The sequence below is a fragment of the Drosophila obscura genome, unplaced genomic scaffold, assembly GCF_018151105.1.
Source record: "Drosophila obscura isolate BZ-5 IFL unplaced genomic scaffold, ASM1815110v1 contig_1, whole genome shotgun sequence".
In the NCBI taxonomy this organism is placed as follows: domain Eukaryota; kingdom Metazoa; phylum Arthropoda; class Insecta; order Diptera; family Drosophilidae; genus Drosophila; species Drosophila obscura.
In genome coordinates this window covers 487,010-508,795 of record NW_024542679.1, presented here as the reverse complement: position 1 = coordinate 508,795, position 21,786 = coordinate 487,010, and the positions used below count along the sequence as shown (strand labels likewise).

The window sequence follows — 21,786 nt, the reverse complement described above, 5'->3', positions numbered from 1 at the left end:
TTGTTGACATGCACACATTCACAAATTCACATATACAATTTAACCCATTTAGGGCCATTAATAGTTGATTGAAAACATAAATTTACGCGCTCCACGACTGCCTAAGAATAGATGAGTGCACCGTAAATCTTTGCTTATAAACAAATGGACCATATTTTCGAGTAAATTTTGTTATTATATTCATAAAATAGGTTTTTTAAAACCCTTCGGCACTAAATGGGTTAACATTTTGCTCTGCTCTAATGAGTGCGATCGCCGACGACTGCCTATCGAAAATGACGATAAATGTGACTGCCACCAAACAACTAGGAACAGCAACAGCAGTTAAATTCAAATAGTTAAAAGAAAGTGGACGACTGAAAAATGTTGAATTAAATTGAAAATGCTCAATGGCCGCTGGTCCAATGGTTGTTAAATAAACGCCAACAAAAACTAAATAAAATGTTTAGGAATATTCGTGGGGCTTTTATTTTATAAGCTAGTATGTGTCAGATTTTATTTAAATTTCTGTGTCTTGGAGACAGTTGCCTTTATTATTGTATAATAATTGTATTTACTTTTGTCAAACTTAACGATTTTCAATATATAACTTTAGTTTAAAACCGATTTGTGCATTTCTCTAGGCATTATAAATACAATATATTTGATTGCCCCACCAACCGATCCGCATCCTAAGCTGAACCTTCTTCACCTTCCTTCTTTTGCCAAAGCCAGCTTGCAAAAATGTCTCAAATCTCCCTTGTATTGTTTTTCGATATTCTAGGAAGTGTTGTAAATAAATTTACGCGCTTACAAATTACAAATCTAATTGTGTTTTTGTTCATATCTTGACGATAACGATAAGCCACAAGCTTTAAAGCACACTTCAATGCGTTTTTGGTTTTTAGTTTAATTTTTTTTTAGCTTTAATTTTGTGTATTGCCCTAATTTTGAAATATCCTCCAGTATTGTTTATCTCACGAGAGAGAGTGAGAGAGAGAGTGATAGTGAGCGTGTGGGGGTGTGAGGAGTGAGCTAATAAACTTGGTTTATATATTCAATGCTACACAATGCAACAACTCTACAGTAACAATCTCGATACGGGGCCGAGTATCAATATCAATATCAGCTAGGTATGAATGTATATAACGCTTCTGTTTCTGGTTTCCCTGTGGAACCATTATTTTTTTGTTTTTGCTATCAAAATATTTTCAACAATGAATCTAATCAAAAATACGCAATTGTACAATTCTCAATTATTGTGCGGTGCGACTGCCAACTGCCTCGCCTCTCCTCGCCACGCCACGCCTCGCTTGATTGGTACAAAAAAAACTAACAAATGCCCGTCGTGCTGCCAGGGGCTGGGCCTGAACCTAATCCTGGGCCTAGGGGGTGGTCGGTCGGCCAGTCCTTAGTCCTTGCTGGTCAGACTGGGACCGACAACAAATCTGCTCGTATAAATATATGTATGTATGTACATACGAGTACGCTATATACGCTATATACAGTAAATATGTGTGTGTGTATATGTATATGTCGGTACTTATTAAATGCGTCTCTGAAAAATAAACTCTCCACATTTGATTTTGATTCAAGCTGCTCCCAAAGCCGAGGCCCAGCAGCCAAAAGCAGGCAACGCAGGATGCCACACAGCCTTGGCGTCTAAAAGAAGTAAGCCAAAGATTAGCCAGCGATTCCCACGCAATCCTCCATCTTCTCCAAATAATGCTGCAGGTCTCGCGCGCGTTTACCAATGGGATGCCATGCCGGTTGCCTAGGCATTACGGATTACGGATTACAGATTAAAGACTAAGTAGTTCCAGTGTTTTGCGTACAATGCCCCCCTCTGGCCGGGCCTTCATCTCGGCTTTTTCACCAGGCTAGTGGATCTGTAGGGGAAGGAAGAGGAGGAGGAGGCTCTCTCTATGATTAGCAAGGGATTGGATGATGCTGAATCGAGTACTGACCTCTTAACCATGTGACGTGGACTGGCTGGAGGTGTGTTGCAGGGCGACGGAGGCGCCGAGCCACCCGACGAGCCGCGCGACGATGCTATAGACAGCGTGGAGGCCCGCGGTGCGGAGCAGCCCAGATAAATGGCGGAACCCTTGTCGGGGTCCCGCAGATCCACGCGTGATCCGTGGATGAAGGAGGGAACCGAACCTGCAGAACAGAACAGAACAAAAGAATGTCTTATGTGTTAGAGATTTGAAGTGGGGTTAAAGGGCCCCACTCACCCGTGTAGGCATGCAGACCTGCTGGACTGCTCCGCGGACGCACCCCAAAGCCGCTCACGGTGCTGGCACTGCGCTGCAGCTGGGAGCTGGAGCCGTCGGAGCCGTCCCTGCCCTTGGACTCCCTCCGACTCCCTGCACTGTTCACCCGTAAAGCGCCGCTCGTGGAGCTTCCTGGCCTCGCCGAGGCCAGTCCCTGGCTCTTACCAGGGAGCTGGGAGCGCTGCTCCTGCTCTCGGCGGGCCTCCTCGATGGCAGCGGCATACTGGGCCGCCTCGCTGGAGGTGGTGGGCGGCTGGTCGAGGGGAATATCGTCCTCGGGTATGGTGGTGCGCTCGTTGCCCACCGAGCGGCGGGGCAGCGGCAGGGGCGAGTGCTTGGGCGATGTGGGGCAGGACTGGGCAGCGACGCCACCGCCGCCGCCACCGCCGCCGCTTACACTGAGCGTGCTGGACGAGGCGTTGTTGGCGTTGGAGGATTGGGCACGGAAACGCGAGTGGGTCGAGGCCGTCGAGGGACGGCGCCGAAACAGTCCCTTGGTGGGGTCCATGTTGCACACGCCTGCAAGCACACAACAAGATGGATGGAAAATAGCTTTAAAATAACTTGCGAGCACGGAAAATCTTTTATTGGTCTATCGGTGTTTTCTTTTTGCCGCCCTTGGGATTCTTTTTGGATTTACGCAGCCTGCGCCGTTTGGTCAGAGCCTGCGCCACCTGTGGAACTACCAGCGCCTGCTGCGGAGGGTGCGTGGTCTCGTACCACCTGGCCAGACGCTTCATGTGCGACGTGCAGGCGCTGTGGCGGACGTCTTCCTCTGGATCCCCGTCCAGATTGTTCACGAATCGCCCCCTGTCGCTGTCCGCATTGTGGTAACGCACGTTGGGCATAATCTCTTCGCCGGAGCTGCTGTTGCGGCAGCCAGAGGACTCTTCGTGTAGGTTCTTGTGGGTCCGCTCGAAGGTCTGGCGCTTCCACTTTTCTACCACAAACTTCAGGGTCTCGGTCTGCAGCCGATCCACTGGAGCCGCCGCCCCCTCGTCGGCTATCGCGTCGTTTACGGGACTGAAAGGGGAAGGGGAAGTGTGCGCACCTGTGGGGCACTTCTCGCCGCGGGAACAGTTGCCCTCGCAGATGTCCCGGTTCTGGAGCAGCTCCTTGTAGTTGTTCAGTGCCGTCGCGACCTTCAGGCGGTCCAGCTGCTCCAGGGCCGCGGACGGGAATCGTTCCCGTAGCCGGCGCCGCTCCTCTGACAGCTTGAACTGCTCAAACTCCAGCAGCTGGTTCTGGAAGCCGGTGTTCGGATTGGCCACAGCGCGACCCGCACGCACCACCTTCAACGCCTCCTTCCAGTTGAGGTGCGTGGCCGTCATGATGTAGGCCACGGCCACGGTCACCGAGCGCGACATCCCCGCCAGGCAGTGGATGAGCACGTTGCCCTCCCGCAGCCGGGCGGCGTGGATGAAATCATTGCAGACGGAGAAGTACTGGGAGAGGTTCTGGTCCGGCGTGTCCGAGGCCATCACGCACAGGTAGTGTTTGTCCTGCAAGAGATCGGAACAGAGATCAGATCGCTGCCTGCGAGTGGGATGGGTTGGTGTTTTGTTGTGTTGTGTTGTTCACGTACCGGCAAGAGACGTCTGGGACTGTCATGTATGGCGACGATATGCGATATCTGGAACCTCTCCAGCTGCGCGTGATCCTTGGAGTCGCGGTAGTTTCCCACGTACAGTCCCGGCAAGACCTGCAACAGGACAAGGACAGGGGGCAATGAGTGATAAGTAATAGGGATTATTGTTTATCTCATAGTTCAATTTATATGCGAGTATTTTATGTAGGTTTATTTGTACAATTTAAAAGGCTCGAAGGCTGACTAGTGGCAGTGCCTCCTAATATGCATCCTCGGTTATCTCCACAAGGTCGCTGGTCAGGGTCAGCATCTCCATAATGTCCACCAATATCTCAACATCCGCCGCAGACTTGATCGTGACTGGGGCCCCGTTCAGACTGACTTTCTTGTCGTCTATGTAGAGGAAGTACTTCCCGTGCTTGAAAATGACGACCCGATCGAACCTTACACTTTGCAGGCCGTTTTCGTCTCTAATGCGATGGAAAATCACGCACAAGGTCTTTTTGTTGATGCCATTAACCACGAAGCGCCACTTTGCCGACGGCAGCTTAATCCTGGCAACGGATTTCGTCAGCTTATTCAGGGAAATCTTCAAGTAGTTCGATTGGTTGATCGGTTGTGGTCGGTTCACGATCACTCGACATTGGATCGTATATTCGACGATCTGCTGATTCCCACAACGAACTTTTTCTGCCCCTCCTATCAGTTTTCCTTTCAGTTCCTTCTCCAGCTTCCGTTCGTCCAGTTTTCTTGGCAACATCCCTTTCCGAGGGCTTAAACTGAGCTTGCTTTGAGCCAAGCAATTCGGCGAAGCGTTCTCATCGGCGGCACTCGATCGCCGGGAGCACTCGTGGGAGCTGCGCCCATTCAGAGTCAGTCGTCTGGCGGGCGACGTTCCTTGGAAAAGCTTCTTTACGGCCGTGGCGAGTGGGCCGCGCAGATTGACAAACAAATCGGGGTTGGCCAGGGGATTGGTGATGCACGCGCCCAGGTCGCACAGATTGCCAGCAGCACTGCTGGCAGCTGCAGAGGCGCCTGGCCGGGACATCAGTGTGTAGATTTCTGTGATCCAATTGCAATGCTGTCGTAGTTGCTATTTTATGTCCTGGACGTGCTGCTTAATGCCGTTTTGCCTGTTTGATTCTGTAGCCAGTCGATTGTCTGCTCAGATATAAATATATTTTTCATACAAATCGTGCACGTTTCTGGGCTTCGTTTTGATTTACCTCTTTCGGAATCGTTCGAACTTTGCTTCGGTTGGATTTTGGTGGCAACTTTCTAAGTGGCGTGACGAAAATCTGCGATTGGAACGATTTGGATGCATGCAGGGGCACCAATTTCACCTTGAAACTAAAATTCAGAAAAGTGCGCGTGGTCGCCTCTTACGTTAATTCGTAGCGTGATACCGAAACGAAAGTTCCGCAGCCAGGAGACAGAAATGTTTTATTTTATCGATATCGATATATCGATGATGGGACAGAACTGTATTATTTCGTGGAATTTATGTTTGAATGGAACTAGGACTAGACCTCGATGTTAAAGCACTTGGTGAAAAGCTGGCAGTGCGAGCAAGAGATAATATATGATCTAGTTATATGATCAGATAGACTAAAACGCCAAGCTAACGCCTATGTTTCTCTCGCTCTCGCTGCATGGCCTTCCCATACGGCTATCTCTTTTTTTGTGGTAAGTCAGAGAGCAAAATCTAGTCCTGTCTTTCTATGTGCAGATCTGCACAGAGCATAGATTGCTGAAACCAATTTAAATTAAATTTATATTTTATAGAGGGCTAAGGGTCAGGCTTAAAAATAATCTACATGTAATTTAAATCAATTTAAATCAATTTAAATCAATTGCACAAAGTCCACAAATCGTTTCGACGGTAAATTACTCTACCCTCAGTCCTGGCTTTTATATTTTGTGTGTTATTTTGTGAAAATCAATTTAAATAGCAGCGAAAAAAGTGAAATTATTGTGTGGCATGGCCCGAACCGAATCGAACCTTGAAACTGTTTGTCAACCATAAATTTGGATCTTACCTTGTTCATGCCATTCCCCATGTTTCTTCATTTAAAAGTTGCGGCTCACTTCCTCAATTGTCAAACGAATTGGCCAAAAACTAAGTGCTGCAAGAAGAAGAAGTAGAAAAAGGGGTAAAAGAAGGGGTTTGGGTTATGAATCCTTTCATTGGGAAGGCTGGGACAGCAGGCTGTGGGGAGGTCTTTTCTTCCGTCTGTCTATCTGTCGGTCTGCGCTTTTGTTTTGGTTTTGGCCCTGATGAAAGTGCAAGTGGCAAGTTGCAAGCTGTTGCCACTGCCACTGCCACTGCCAGGGCCGCCACGGCAACGACAACCCACCTCAGCCGAGACATAATGGATGTCTTTGCCAGCGCCTTCGTCGCGGAAGTAAACAGACCTTGACGTTGACTCTGCCACGCCACACTGTCTTTGTTGCATCTCATTAGAGGGACAGCAAGACAGACAGACAGAGGGACAGACAGACAGACACACACAGAGAAGGATTCTCCTAGTATTGGTATTCGAATTGGGCTGAAATGCCAGAGGTTGCGGTTGGCCCAGCCAGCCATCATCGTGATGAGCCCCTGGCCATCATCCGGCGGTGCTTCGCTTGTTTGTGTCCCCGCAACTGTGGGCAAGGCTAAGTTCACTCTCGGCGCTGTCCTTGCAACAGTTGGTTGGGCCTTCCTTCCGCCAATGCTTCCGCCGCGGAAGCGCCCCAGAGAGACGACACTGACGCCTCATCACAAAGTCAAGTCGTAGGCAGTACACATCACAGTTATGTAACCACACACACACACACACACACACACACACACACACACACGGATGTGTATGTGGATAGGCCATCCTTTGGGTGCACTTGGAATCCGCCACATTTGCATAAGTGTCTCCGAGTTGAGGCAATGAGGAAAAGTGTCGCTTTGTTGTAATTTCATTCCCGGCACGTTGTCGTCGGGCCACGGGCATTAAATTGACTGACACATCCGTGGAGGAGCAGATAAGGCACGCGTCACGACAGCAGAAGCAGCTGCCATTTGCCAGTCAGCTTCAGCCCTGCTGCCCCCCTGCTGCCCCTTTTTTTTCCCCACACAAAAATTACGAAATTAGAGCAGTCAATCCTCTTCATCATCTCGATGGTATCCACAGGCAATTGATCAGCCGAAATGGCTGCTTAGCAGCGCTCGGACTACACCACACCGGCATGGATTCTCAAGTGCATCCAATCACCATTACAGTGGCTATAAATAGTCTGCAGTCAGGCCCCTACCCCCCCTCCCCCCCACTCCCCTTTGTGGAGATGCTGAGGTGGCACGACCAGTGCGCCGACATTCAATTCAAATCAATTGATGTGACACTTCGCTCGCCTCCTAGCAGTGTCCTCCTCCAAGCCTCGTCGCCGTTCCGCTTTGCCGTTTCGCTGGCGAATCTGCCACACTTTTTATGGCCAGGAAGGTTGGAGGAGGTTTCCCCGGAAAACTGCAACTCGGAATCGATTCGCTTGTGTGCCAGTCCTGGGATGTCTTCGTCCTCTGCGGCCATGTGAGCGTTTTGTGTTTGCTTAGCCTGTGGCCAAATATTTTAGGGGCCATGATTGGAAAACATTTTTGCATTGAATTTCACCGACAAACTCCTAATGAAATCGCATTGTGGGGTGGCCTGTCTGTCTCCCCCCCCGATTACTTGTGGGCTGTTTGCCAAGAGCATTTTGCCCGGGGAAAAAAAAGTGTTGCATGCGCCAAGGCCCAGAGACATTGAGCGAGGCTCGGAATTTATGGGAAACTTTAATCAAATTAAATTGGTCCCTCCCTGCCACCCCGCGCAGCGTCTCATTGGGCTTGTCAAGATTTTCATGGGCTGCCAACTTTTCCACTTAATGGTTTTTTTTTTAGTTTCCCTTGTTTTTTGCCACGACAGTTTCTTTCATTATCATTGGCAATCAATCGACTTCTAATTTCGACTTTTTGCTCTGCCCAATGTCAGTCGAAAGGGGAGGTGGTGGGGCAGGAATATTACTCGTATATAGTATGGAGTATATAGTACGATATGTATGTACATAGTATATAAATTAGCTGGAATCCGGCCTTGTACTACTCCACCTCCCCATACCCCAACCCATACCCATGCCGGCTGGCAGTCAATTATATCGTTTAGACATTCTACATGAGCAATAAAATACATGCAATGGGGCAACAGAAGCCACACCTACTGGGGAACGCGGGCTGGCAGCAGGATGGAGCGGGCTTTATGACTCCATCGCTGGTGAGTCAATGCCGGCGGATTGGATTGGAGTGAAGCGGAAGCCGAAGCCGAAGCCCCCGCAGCGCCTGGATTGCTCAGTGACTGTGCACAAAAATTGTGCCTTTTCCACGGGTTTTGTTTATGATAAATGTCTCGGGCCAAAGGACACAAACAGCAAAGACACGCACACGCACGCACACATATGAAGGAAGCTCTATCTAAATATATATGTTGTGAAGGGCGATTAAGTTTTGCTTCGTTCTCTGCCAGGCAGGCAGTTTTAAATAAATTCAAAGCGAACCGAGCGAGCCTTCTGCTTCCGTACACATGAGGCCAGAGGCATGAGGCATGCGGCACACAAAGTAGATGAAATCGCAGAGGATGGTGATGGGGAGAGGACATCATGTTGGCCACACACGACTGGATAAGGGCTCACAGCCAAGCCGGCAACCAAATAGCGCCGCTTTGTCTGGGGAGGCTGTCAATGGATATGGACCGGCCGGATTGGAGTCCCACTCCTCCTCGACAGAGAGAAACTTTCTCTTCGGGGACACGTGCTGCCATAAAATGGTTTATTAACATGACGGAGGGCCCAGGGAAGCGGGGGGATGGCTGATTGTGGATTTCATGAGCATCGCATCGAAGAGCATCCAATGCTGGAGGCAAATATTTGAGTAGTTCGCTTGGGTACGGCTCCTAAACAAACGCTGGGACCAGCAGAAACTATTCCATTGAGCCAGTGGCCACTGGCTATCTGCTGACCGTGCCGCTTGCTAGGACCCCTGTGCTCCTTGCTGTCCGCTCTCCCCCACATCCTTGACAGAGACAAAGTGTTGCAATCGCAGTGGCAATAAAAGTGAAATGGATCGCCCGGGCGGGCGTTACTGTTCCCCCCATGATGGCGCACATAATCCGACCCGAGGACATCAGCCCTGATTTGCCATGCAATTCATCTTCCCTCTCATTCAGTGCAGCCTCCACCTCACCATTCCCTACAGCCCCACCATCCTCTTCCGCAGAAAGCTAATTAACTGCATTCATGACCAAACCCATTCCCATTCCCATTCTTTATTCAGGGGAAACCCCGTCAGAAAGTGACAACTTGTGTCTGATGAAGCACTCGGCTGGCAAAGTTTTAGCCATTGTCGGAACTCAATTTAAATAAATAATTAGCCTGATGTGGCGTGGCAGGGATCCGGCAGCCAGGGGACGTTGTGCATGCCTCAAAATATTAATTTCGTTTTACATATGCAATGACAGGAACAGGAACAGGAACACACAACCGAGTTTGGGCCATGTTCTTGTTTTTTTTGTTTGTTGTGTGCAACAAGGGAAATTAAGCAAAATGGAGCCTTTTAATTGTCGAATGGATGGGGATTGAGGGGGATACATATCAGATAAAGGGGAGCGAACAGAAGACAGAACCTTTTCAATTAATAGATAATTTAGTGGATATTATTTATCAGATATTTGTAGGCAGATTAGAAATGGATATGGAAACATATGACTCAATCCCCAATCAAATACAATCCAAGCAAATAAATTAAACGGAAGTGGGAATAAAGTAAGGACCTAAATCACGTAGGCAGGAGAGCAAGCAGATACCTGGTTGAGCCCCATGAAGTCTATCCAAATCAATGTAATCAAGCACAGAGTATGCGTACCTCCGAACACGGCACATCCATACCGATACTAGACCAGATCCTCACTGCAGCCCTTATGCATGGCCCTTAGTCGAGTGGAGTCATCGCAGTATTCCCCGCCGCCATAGTCACGTTTCGTGGCATTTTCACACCAATTTGCATTTGACGGCCAGATGACAGGGGCACGACCTGGGCCCGACACAGCCTTGGTCTGGGGCCAGACATTACACATACGACCCGTGGGGCATGATTTACATGGAAAACACTTACGCGCTACTGCTACTGCCACAGGACTGGGACTGGGACTGCGACTGGGACTGGGATTCCGTTAATTCCCCGGTTGCGTGCCTTAGCATCGAGAACGCAAAAACAAAACAACAACAAAATAATTTCACTAAAATGGAATAGGAGTAAGCCAAAAGCCGCAAATTACGCCATATAGGAGTGTAATTTTCGGGGCATTTGCGTTTAGCGGGAACCAGGAGCAGGAGGAGTTGTGGAACGGGTGGAGGGTCAGGCGTCATCGACCAGGTAAGCGACCCATTAAGGGACCGTTAAGGGAATGGCTAAACTTACATTATCGTTGCGCTCCTCTGCTGACTCCTTCGTCCGGCGTTGGGTCAATGTAACTGCAGCATGGGGGATTTTGTCTTCGAGTCCGACTCCTGCTGCTGCTGCTGCTGCAACAGCAACGACGAAAAAGAGAAACTCCCGGATGAGTGGGAGGGTGAGAGAGGGTCGCACAGGGTGAGCGGAACCAAGCAACTCCTCGAAGACTGTTATATCACGACGAGGACGCCGCAGCGGCCGCAAACGTAGAAATTTTGATTCGTTTTTAGCTCCGTTCCGAGTTAACGAGTTTACGAGTTTACGAGTTTCCGAGTCGCTTTTCTCTCAGTGTGAACGCAAAAACTGAATTTTGTGACAGTTAGGGCTGCCGTTTACTGTTGTGTGTTCTGTTCTGCCTTGCCGTGGTGCCGTGCCAGCAGCGTGTGTATCGTATGGCGGGTGGCGGGTAGCAGCAGTAACCACGGCCACAACAGCAAGAGCAACAGCAACAACAGCAGCCACAAAGCGAGTAAGGTAAGTAGTAGGAGAAACAATGAAAGGCAAACCGCAAGAAACGCAGCGCGAGAAAAGTGGAAGGAAAGGAACTAAAAAACGAGCTGCAGCCGCCGCGTGAGTGTCGTGTGGTGGAAGATAGAGAGCGCCAAACAAAACGCCTCAAACGCTGGTCAGAGACTGAAAGGAAAGCGCTTGCAGGGAAACCGCTCAGCCAGGACTCGGCTCGAGTGGAGTGCAAAAGGCAGAGGCACGGCACCTACACCGACACCGACACCGACAACGGGCAGAGGCAACGGAAGCGGCAGCGCTAGTGGCAGAGAGCCAGCCTACAGCCGAGGGTCATGAATGGGAACCTGAGCCGAGCATGCGCTCTGTCGCAGCGCGCCAAAATTAAAGCTCACTCAAAGCACAGCTGAAGACGGCGGATGAGAGTGAGTGAGAGTGCGACTGTGAGTGAGACGACACTAAAGAGAGAGAGAGAGAAAGAGTGCGTAAAAACCGTTGATTCAGTTATATAATTGGTGGGCCAGGTTTGGTGGCCAGGTTTGTTTTGTTGCCTTATATACGTATACGAGTAGCGGTACCTGTCCGTAGGAAATTAACGCCACCCCAGCAATAATCTGGGAATTGCCATTTCCCCCACCGCACCCACTAACCATAACGAAAGACTGTCGATACGCTCATGAAACGGTTAATGGAAGCCATGTTTGGACACCAACTGTAAAGCAGTGCAGCGCCAGAGGAACAGTGGGATCAGAAGAGCAATGGAATGTCGAAAATATTTAAACATTCATTGTACTCAATGTACCTGAACTGTGTCCAGTGTAAACACAAATTTATTATTATAAGTAGCCATTAAGAAATTGGTTTGCAGTATGCATATACATATAAAATATATGTATGTCGGTATGCATATCCAAGTGTAAACACTTTCTGAGTAATTGCATTGAATGAATCAATTCTGATTATTCCAATTTCAATTCCAATGCTTATCCAATTCTTCGCTACTCCTATATCGCTTTCGGTCATTCTCCGATTTCAGCTTTTTCCAGACAACACAAACACTTGACGCGCGACTGACTCATTCGATTCGATTCGATTTGTTTTGACGGGTTACAGGGTCCCATAAAAGGAACGCATTCGCATGCGATACTCTCACTAGAATTATCAGCCACTCTTGCCCAGCAACTTGGCAGAAACCTAATGGATTTTACTCAGTTTTTCTCTTGATATTGTGTATCAGATATTTTAATAACTGTTGATGACAATTTATTTTTGATTCTTTGTGGGGATTACGGTAACCATGTCTAGAATGATCTTGGATCCGTATTTTATGGAGAGAGAATTCTAGCTTCGATGTTTTATCTTTGTGATTTTGTGTTTTAGAATTTCGGTTTTAGAATTCCGAGGAAAAACGTCTGGGATGCAACATGAATTTGACTTCGTTTTTGCATTGCGTTTCGCCTTTGTGTCTATATTAGATGGCATTCCCCTTTATACATATGTATGTATACTTGTTATATAAATATATGTATGTTTATCATTGTGTTGTATTCATATGCGTATTCTCTCTATAAAGATGTGTGCAATATTTAATTATGAATTATTTCAATTTTATTTGCTTGGTCGACGCTGTTGTTCGGGCGAGAAGCTAGAAAATATTTGGAAAATACATCGAACGGTTAAAGCAGCTTTCTGTGTGGGCGTGTCGCCGGCCAGGCGACTATACATACATATGTACATACATATGCATCATTTGGCATTCTGAGGAAAATGCCTTGGCCGCAGATGACGCATCGTTCTACAAAAGGCAGCAGCAGAGCTAAGTAAACAGTTTTTGGCCAGGGCGTCAAGTAAGCAGTTGGCAGTTATCAGCCGATCGTCATATCGGTTGATTGCAGAAGACATTTCGGCGCCCTCACCTTTGCGGCAGAAGGGTCTCGAATGGGGGAGCAGATCGGGGCATAACAGATCGTTAGTCACGAACCCATTGATGGATTGATTGACGATTGAACAACTCCGTTAGTGGGCGACGACAACTGTTTACCCCTGCTGCCGCTGGTGACGCAGTGGATGTGTGTGAGTGTGTGGCGGCGGCGGACATGTAGGCGGCGCTCTGGCTTATGGTTACACGTTCTAGAAGCCATGCGACTGCGACTGCCATGGAATTCGTCTCTGAGAGCCGCTCTCGGCCAGCTTTCTAGCCCCATCGTCGCGTCGTCTCCACGTCCGTCTATTTATAAATCTGATGTGTGTGTATCTTGGGCAATGATCAGTGCAGAAACCAAAGAGAGCAGAGAGCGTCAGTTGGAGAGTGAGAGAGAGAGACAGTAAAATGTTTACCTATTTAGGCCTTAACCTGATGGAGTGGAGAGAGGAGACTGAGACACGGAGACAGGTTCGACATATGGCAGAGAAGCCAAGCAAAGCTTAACACACACAAACCGCGTGGCAAGACAACACACACACACACATACAGATAGAGAGAGAGGTAGAGAGAGTAAGAGAGCAGCCCCAACGCCAGCGACGGCGGGAGCCATTTGCTTTGGGGCCACTAGCAAACGGCGATGGCGCTCAATCGACGAGCAACTTTGGCAGCGTGAAGAACGGACGACGGCGCAGACTACGTGGATATTTGGCTAAACAAACAACAACAAAATCAAAGTGTGTGCTTGATAGTGTGCGTGCGTGTGTGTGTGTGTGTGAGTCGGCGGCAATGTGCAAAAATAAAAAATCTATATATATTTTAAATTGAATATAGAAATACAAAAGCACACACACGTGAGAGGAGTGGAAGGGAGACAAAAGATTGCAGCGGAAATACTAAAAAAGCAAAAATCGAAAAGTGGAAGTGGAAAAAAAAGTGTCGGCGTGTCTGTGTGTTAGAAAGTGTGGCCAGAAGTGACATCACACCCGGAGAAGGCGACGCGGGGACAAGAGAAACAGAGTGATTAGCAGGAGCCAGCCGTTGAGAAGTATCAGCCGGAGAAGCGCCCACAAAAGCGGCGAAAATTAACGCGCAACGCAGCGGAACATACGAGAACGAGCAGAGCAGAGCAGCACGCGTCGTCGTCGCTGTCGTCGTTCAAGGTGAACCCGCACTCCATTCCCCCGCACGATCCGAGAGCTGGTTTGTGTCCCATCCAAAAACTAATCTCTGCCGCAGCAACGTTTTCGAAAAGCCTCAAAAGTTAAAAAGAAACTCAGAAAAAAAAATTATTTTCACTCCGGACTCGAGAACACGGTTACGGTGACGGCTACGGCAACGGCAGGGTTAAAGGTTAAGGAAACAACTCCGAAACTGAGATGAAGCCAACTGTGATAGCACCGAATCAGGCCCATGCCCAGGCTCAGGCCAGTGCGGGCGGTAACGGAGGCCCTGGCAATGTTTCGGGCATCAATATACCCATCAATCGGGAGTACGTGAGCGGAGCCCATGGATCCCCGCACCAGCAGCAGCCGCACCCGCAATTCAACAGCAGCACTCTGCCCGGATACGGATCGCCCAGGCAGCGACCCCCGCACCAGCAGCAGCATCCTCAGCAGCAGGTTCCCACAAATCAACAGCAGCAACATTTTCAGGTGAGTGGACTTCACGGGTCAGTCGTGAAGGAGGGGGTGGGGACGAGGACGGGGAGACGAGCGTCAGTGAGCGAGCTTCAAGGTTGGCGCCAGGCAAGGTCGCTTGGACATATTCGGATGCGTATCATTGTTGTTTTTGTTGTTGTTGTTGTCGCTGCTGATGCTGTCTGTAGGCTGTGTGGAAATTCAATTACAGTGAAACTGCTCCAGAGAGGAATGCTCATTACATTTATTGCGAAATGGCCTATTCGACTGCCATTCTCCACTGCTTCACTGTACCCTGACGTTGCAACTGTTCGATTTTTTTGCGGATATACGAATCCTTCACCGTCTCTTCTCGCACTGCCCTCGGTTCCATTGTAGACTTTCCGAATCGAAAAACGGGCACAAACAATGGGAAAAGTCGGTTGGAGGTTGCGTAAAAGCCCCCCACTGAGTGGGAGGAGAGGGCGTGCGTTCGTACCCAGCTGCTAGATGCACCCAACCAACCAACCAACCAACCAAGCAGGCAACCAAGCAGGCAACCCATTGTGGCAGCTGTGGGCACAGTGTGTCAAGTATGTATGCATACACTATTGACCTACTCAGACTGGGCTGCTGTCTCTTAGCCGCTGCTGTTCTGCGCCTGGTGTGGGAAAGGCAAGGAAAGGGAAGACTGCTGTCGTGTCAAGCACTCTTCTGGGCAGCTCTGCGTTTGATAAATGCGGCAACGCGTGCGGAAATTTACCACAGAGCCAAAAGTACAGCTGTTTTTTAGTGGCCTAATCTATTGGCCAGCCATCCAATCTATCAAGAACAAAAAGATTTGGCGCTCGATTCGCTGAAAATATTCGAAAATTTCTAGAAGAAACAAAAAACCTCAAGCTAATGGACGCGCGCTGTGTCTCTCTCTCACTCCCTCTCTTTGTATGCTGCCCCAGCTCTCTGTTTCTATTTCTCTTGACGTGCTGCTCTCTAGCGAAATAGCGACTATTGGATGGGCTTCGTATCTGCGTGTGTGTGTGTGCGTTCTCCTTAGTAGGTGGGCAGCAGCATACAGTAATATATAATATTGACTGACGCTATATATTTATGTACGTTTGTGTAAGCAAGTCAGTTGTCTAATACGAGAGGCGTGGGCGATATTTTTGGGTTGCTCAACTGCTTGGCCAACGCAGAGCAGAGCCCACAACACTGTGACGTTTCCTCATCCAAACGTCATCAACAAGTTAATGTACCCTCCCACAAAAAGTCCATGTTTACAGCTGCTCTTCCATAAGAGGGTGAGAAACAAAGAGAGAGTGTCCTCTCAAGACAGACTCAAGTTTATTTTCTACAGCGGGAGAGGGAGTGTAAAAGAGAGAGAGAGCGATAGCTAGAGCTAGACAGAAACTACGAGAAATTACGAGAACGCCAGAGAAGATCCGAGAGTGGGCGACCATTGCTATAAAACGCCTTCAGCGTCCGACTGCTCTGCTCATTCATTCACAAGCCGCCGAACAGAACGAACAAAGAGCAACAGCAAAAGTGAAATAAAGTAAATTTTTAACAGAACAACAATAATTGTTAATTGCTAGAGCAAACAATAGAGTCAATCCGGAATACGATTGCAAAGGTAAGAGGCGTCGGAGTGGCTCCCCTTGCCTCTCAACGGGCAGTGCAAACAGCTGTTCGTTCGTGTCGAATTATTGCTGTAGTCTGCTCTCCACAAGTGCCTCTCCTCTCGCTGAGTCATGATGTTATTTATAAACAATTCGCCCACCGAGCCAAACACTCTACACTTTACACTCTCCCCCCATGTGCCCCATATGCCCCATTCCCCCGTTCGTTCATTCGCATTCGCTTTTCGCACTTGTTCTCATAACAATTCTCGATCTGATCTGTGATTGCAGCCGACCTTTGGATTCGAACCCGACATGGATATGGACATGGACAACATGTTCCCGCGCTCACGCCTGGGGCGGATGCACCACGATCCCTTTGCCGGCTTCGCCGACTCACGTAAGCGGAGTAGTTTGCATGGTCCCCCCCAAACGAATGCTGACGATGCCTTTTCCTCCCATTTTGATGACGCAGACTTTGGGTTCCCCCAGTTCTCGACTATGGGCAGGAGGGGCCGCATGGCTGGCGGTGCCAACAATCACATGGACAACGACGACGATTTCTTCAACCGGCTGCCTTCGGAGTTCCGTCAGTACATCCCCGATGGCTTTGGGGCCAGACGAGGCCAGGGACCGGCGACTGGCGCCGTGCCTCCACAACAGCCGCAGCCGCAGCAGCAGTTTGTGCCACAGCAGTACTACCAGCAGGACTACCCTGTGCCGCCACAGCAGCAGCAGTATGTGCCTGTTGCCTCACAGCAGCAGCAGGTGCCGCAATCGCCCTCGAAGCGTCTCTGCGATGCGGCCATCCAAACGGAGGATCCTGCCGGACGTTCTGAGGTGGATTGTGCCGCACCCGTGAATCTGAATCAGCATGGACTGCGCAACACTGTGGACATGGGTGTGAAGAGTGTGGCCGAGCAGGACCAGGCAGCCCGCTCCCACTCTGCCCCTCCGCCGGAGCAACAGCAGCAGAACCTGCTGTACCAACAGCAGCAGCGACCCACTCCCCCGCCTGGAGTACATCAGCCACAATTTGGCACTCAGACCAGTCCACCGGTGCAGGGACAGTACCAGCAACCGCAGCAACCCCAGCAGCATCCGCCTCAGTTCAAGTCGTACTATGCCCCGCATCAGCAAACGCATCCTCAGCAGAAGCAGCAGACGCCGCCACCTGCCCCACAGACGCCCGGGGGAAGCTTTGTGCGCACTATACCCATCTTCGTGGAGGGGCGGACTGAGCCCATCATCAATGCCCACAAGGAGATTCCAAACCAGAATGCTCCGCCCAGTGCCCAGGCCCAAGCTCAGGCTCAGGCCCATGCTTCTGCACAGGCTCAGGCCCACTTCTCGCCACAGCAGTCGCGTCCAACGCCACTCAATACTCAGCAGCAGCAGCAGCAGCAGGCGGCGGAGCAACAGTTTCCGGCAGATGGAGCCGCAGGGCTGCCACCCCAGACGCCCCACACTCTCGATTCGATCAACAAGATTCAGGACATCCAGCGCGACGTGCTCGACCTGATGACCAAGGTAGAGCAGTTCAAGGGCATGCGGCAGGAGAAGGAGTATGCCTACCTGGACGAGATGCTAACCCGCAATCTACTCAAGCTTGACACCATCGACACAAACGGCAAGGACAGCATTCGTCTAGCCCGCAAAGAAGCCATTAAGTAAGTGCTGTCATCTCCTGATCTACCGATTCTACATTACTAATCAATCAATCCTCACCCTTTCAGATGCATTCAGGCTTCTATAAATGTGCTGGAGGCCAAGGCCGAGGAGAACGCTAGGCTGGCGGCAGGTGTAGAGGCTGGGGCTCCCCAGCTCACCGAGCAGGCGGCCACAGAGGCTGCCACAGAGTTGCAAGAGCCACTGACACCACAGCCACAGGATGCTACAAAGATCCAAGAGCCAATCCCTCTGCCTCCGCCACCAAGTGCTGTGGAGGGACTAACTTCCAACACCGCATTGGAGGCTCCACCAGCTGCAGCCGAGGCGGCTCAAACCGTCTCTTCGACTGAGACAACCACCTCGACGTCCGAATGATGAACAGAGCGCCTCTACAAGGCGACCACCACATCGAGGCAGCTACGCAAATTAACCAAATTCAAGTGATGATTGGGCGGGAGACAGCGACGACAGCGAGCAGAGAGGGAGGGAGGGAGGGAGAGTTTTGTTTGGAACTTATCAACGGACAGCGTAAACTTGATTGATTAAACGGCATGTGAAGTGAATGTGAATACACGTATCTTTGATAGTGTTCCATGCACAGATACATATATCCACATACGTACTACATACTGTATATGTATATACTATAAGCATGCAAATCTCATGTGACATAACAAAGGCATCAACATCCAGTACACCCACCATCCTTCATACACCACATGGTACATTTCGTACACCCGCATAGATTAGGCTAGTAAGGAATTTGATATTGAAATATTGACAAAACAAAAGCAAGTGCCTGCATAGAGAATTTGAAAGTTAACAAACCGAAAACGATTTAGCAACGATTTATATTAGATAACTCAGTGGCTTGACACTTGAAAGAGCTGATTATGTTTAAGCGATGGAAGATCACGACTATCCGAGTCCAGTTTCTATAATCATTGTGCAAGAAGACAACTGCGAAACGGAAGGGAACGGAACAGCGGCAAGCAGGCAGTATGATCTCATACAAATCCACAGCAAATGGAGCTTGCTGGCTGGCCACACCTCGCCTCTCCGGGCACACCGCTTACACCGCCCGCTTCTTTGCTGCAGTTGAATTGTTAAACAAAGGCAAACAAACACCCACACATACACTTATTGAAAACTCTTATGAATAACTATTTATGCTACTAATTAATACGAGAATAAATGTAGATATTGTTGACCATACCACAATATTGTTGCACAATTATCAAAGTTTATTATCGAAAGGTTACAAATGTCGCTCCATCTAAATACATATACAGAGTCCAGGATGGGCAAATGGGCGGATTGGATTGGATGGGATGGGAGGAATGGAGAGGGGGCTTAAATACTGACTAAGTAGTGGTTTACACTCGTATGCACTCGTATATTAAGAACATTTTAAAAGGACGCAACATGGTTTCGACACTCAAAAGTCAAACAATCGTGTAATCATATAATAATAATAATAAGTATGTATACAGAGGACACAGACGGGGTTCGCATATGTGGCATCGAGTATATATATATATGTAGATGTATGCAATGTACGTTATATAAAGTAGTACTATGTAATATATGTATGTAAAAAACAGACGTGATGCACGATAGAAATCGTCTTATAGTCGTATTTAGTCATCGTTGAATCTCCTCTAGGTTCGGTTCTCTCTGTGCTGCATTATTGTTCAAGAGTTGGGCATAAATGTTAAGTAGTTCTCGTTCCTGTTCCATAAAGTAGGGATGTATGTAGATATCTAGCAAAAAGGTGGCCCAGCTGCTTGGCACTTGGGTCGCTGCTTAGTTGATGATCTCGACATAGTTTGCCGGAAACAGTCCATAGGTTCCATCAGGGCCGAGGCCCTGCCACCATCCCTCATCGATTTGATCGATATGCGTAATGACATCGCCCGGATCGAATGTAATCTCTGACTCATCGGCTGCCTGGTAGTCGTACAGTGCTCGGGCCCGCAGACCCAGATCCCCCAGGCTCTCCTGGCATATGAAGTCGTCCTCGTTGACCAAATCCGTCACTAAAGAAAACGCATTAGTAGGGGGAAACACTGAAACAATGCTTCTGCTTACATGTATTCCTTTCCAAGGTGCTTAGAGCGCCCGTCTTGGTCGACTGCGACTGCTGCACGGTGACAGATACTTTGGTGCGCACCTCCTCCTCCTCCTGATACACCGCCGTGTCCGTCTCATTAGAAGACGTTGTCTCGTCCGGCGACTGCGACTGCAGCGAGTTGGTTTTACTGTGCGGCGATCGTTTTATGGTAGAGAACTGCTCGCTCTCGTGGGCCAGGGGCAAGTCGTCCACTGGCTGTGTCTCGGCCTCCACCTCGGCTATGGTCGAGACAATTTCAGCGGCCACCGGTGCCGCAGCAGCAGCAGCAACAACGGCAGCAATAGCAACGACTGGGGCAGCAGTCTCTACTACTTCTGGCAGTTTGATGGGCGACACAGCGCGTGGTGGTGAAGGCACAGATGCTTCCTGAGGCTGGTTCTGGTTGAACACATTGATTCGCTGGGCAATCGAGTTGCGAGCTGGTTTGGCCGGCGGTTGCGTATTGAGTCTATGAGAAGAGAACGCACTATTAGTATAGGAACCATGGCAAAGGAAGGATTGCTCACTTGGATTGCAGTTGACCCTCGCTGGTGTGCTTGGTGAACATGGCCTTGGCGGCGCCGACACGCGAGCCAATCAATTCTCGGGCCTCCTGGTTACGTGCCTGGCGCATGCGCTCTGCATCCGTCAAATTGTTGCCAAATCCTGGTGCGGTTTTCTCGGGGCTGAGCGGTTGCGGGGAACTACAAGTACAAATGGGAAAAATTTTCACCAAGTTATGGTGTCTAATGGTAGTAAACGTAGTTACGTTTTTATGGGCACATGTGCCGGCTGGAGCTTGGTGGTGCTGATGACTAGCTTCTCCCGTTCCTTGTGCTCCTTTTCCTCGCGGCTGCGAACCTCCTGCTCGAGCTTCTGCAGCTCCACACGTTTGGCATCTTTCTCTGTCTCGAGTCGGCGCTTCTCCTCGGCCTCTTCTTTCTTCCAGAAGTCCTGCATGACGCTGGCATTGAGCTCCTTGGTTGGGATAACACGCGTATAGTTTGTCCCCACCGGTGCCTTCTGCTCTTCCATAGTGCCGCGAGGCTCTTTGAAGCTGTAGGCAGAGCTGACGGCGCTCAGCTTTTTCAGCAGGCGCTCCAGATCGATGTCATCCTCATTACGGGCGTTGATGGTCAGATGGGCACCGGAAAGTAGATTGCTGACGTCTCGTATGTGGTTGGCGCAGGTGCCCTTACGTAGAACAGGTGCGCCTTCGCCCTTCAGCATAAAAAGAAACAACAAGAGCAGCCGGTTAGAGTTTAGATAAGTGTCTGCCGATAAGATTAGCCGTCCTGACTCACCTGCCAGTTGATGAGTAAGTACTTTTTGAGGCCGGTTTTTGGATCTTCAATGCGCACGTAGGCGTACATGATCTTGCCACTGTTGAGGTCCTCGGTCAGCTCCTCCACACCGCCGTCTCCGGAGCCCACGAGCTTCAATTCGTTGGTCTGGCCCTCGTAGCCGAACAGCGCCCAGTTGGTGCCGCTCTTGTCGTCCAGCACATCCTTCCAGGCGGCCATGATTTGCGCGCGATTCTTCTCGAAGCTGATGGCCATGGTGTGGGGTTGCCAATGACCTTGAACAAAGAGATCTCGGCCAGCTTTCACTGGTTCACCTTATTTGGGTGCCTGTGCCTGCGTCTTCGCGTCGTTCGAGTGAAAGCCAACGCCCCGCAATGACTCCAACTCTGGCTTCGGAGTGGCTTAGGTTTTAATTAAATGCACAACTGCAGCCGACTCTCTCGCACACACACAGCAAAACAGCATAGGATAGCGGCCTGGCCTGATTGATTTTCCAGTCTCCGTACCTGCGAATGTCCAGCGGCGTGGATGGTCTTGGCTCCTGGTCACAGCTTCTCCAAGTCACGCGTGCATCAGTGATAAAAAGTAACGGCTGGGCAGCGCTTCCATTTATTTAATTGGCCTAGTGTAAATCGACTTTTAAATATTTGCTCCTACACAGTTTTTGCAAGATAAAATATACCGTCTGACCCTCAGAAACATACTGAAACATACCTACACTTATTT

The 21,786-nt window shown here is 49.6% G+C and overlaps 3 protein-coding genes across 6 annotated transcripts; 1 reads left to right on the top strand and 2 right to left on the bottom strand.

The window, feature by feature from the left end:
• Nucleotides 1–1,299: 1,299 nt before the first annotated feature.
• LOC111072373 lies at nucleotides 1,300–10,965 on the bottom strand. 2 transcript variants are annotated; one of them, XM_022364212.2, is made up of 7 exons: nucleotides 10,322–10,965; nucleotides 5,883–5,969; nucleotides 3,841–3,957; nucleotides 3,307–3,757; nucleotides 2,217–2,774; nucleotides 1,947–2,142; nucleotides 1,300–1,868 (listed from the first exon to the last, which is right to left on the bottom strand). In XM_022364212.2, the coding sequence occupies exons 2-7, from the start codon at nucleotides 5,901–5,903 to the stop codon at nucleotides 1,838–1,840; spliced, it is 1,374 nt and encodes a 457-aa protein (XP_022219904.2). In that variant the 5' UTR covers nucleotides 5,904–5,969; nucleotides 10,322–10,965; the 3' UTR covers nucleotides 1,300–1,837. The 2 variants fall into 2 exon arrangements, with proteins under 2 accessions (XP_022219904.2, XP_041449481.1); XM_041593547.1 differs by lacking the exons at nucleotides 1,300–1,868; nucleotides 1,947–2,142; nucleotides 2,217–2,774; ... (1 more) ...; nucleotides 5,883–5,969; nucleotides 10,322–10,965 and adding an exon at nucleotides 4,064–4,975 and having other exon boundaries at nucleotides 3,866–3,957.
• Nucleotides 10,966–13,523: 2,558 nt separating this feature from the next.
• On the top strand, nucleotides 13,524–18,263 carry LOC111072370 (BAG domain-containing protein Samui). Of its 3 annotated transcripts, XM_022364204.2 has the most exons (4): nucleotides 13,525–14,392; nucleotides 16,264–16,372; nucleotides 16,448–17,642; nucleotides 17,709–18,263. In XM_022364204.2, the coding sequence occupies exons 1-4, from the start codon at nucleotides 14,117–14,119 to the stop codon at nucleotides 18,016–18,018; spliced, it is 1,890 nt and encodes a 629-aa protein (XP_022219896.2). In that variant the 5' UTR covers nucleotides 13,525–14,116; the 3' UTR covers nucleotides 18,019–18,263. The 3 variants fall into 3 exon arrangements, with proteins under 3 accessions (XP_022219895.2, XP_022219896.2, XP_022219897.2); XM_022364203.2 differs by having other exon boundaries at nucleotides 13,524–14,392; nucleotides 16,264–17,642; XM_022364205.2 differs by lacking the exon at nucleotides 13,525–14,392 and adding an exon at nucleotides 15,849–15,986 and having other exon boundaries at nucleotides 16,264–17,642.
• An 825-nt stretch (nucleotides 18,264–19,088) lies between these two features.
• LOC111072371 (drebrin-like protein) lies at nucleotides 19,089–21,741 on the bottom strand. The gene is made up of 5 exons (XM_022364207.2): nucleotides 21,061–21,741; nucleotides 20,526–20,977; nucleotides 20,284–20,460; nucleotides 19,735–20,225; nucleotides 19,089–19,682 (listed from the first exon to the last, which is right to left on the bottom strand). Exons 1-5 carry the CDS (start codon nucleotides 21,313–21,315, stop codon nucleotides 19,450–19,452), a joined length of 1,608 nt encoding a protein of 535 aa, XP_022219899.2. The 5' UTR covers nucleotides 21,316–21,741; the 3' UTR covers nucleotides 19,089–19,449.
• Between the last annotated feature and the right edge of the window lie 45 nt (nucleotides 21,742–21,786).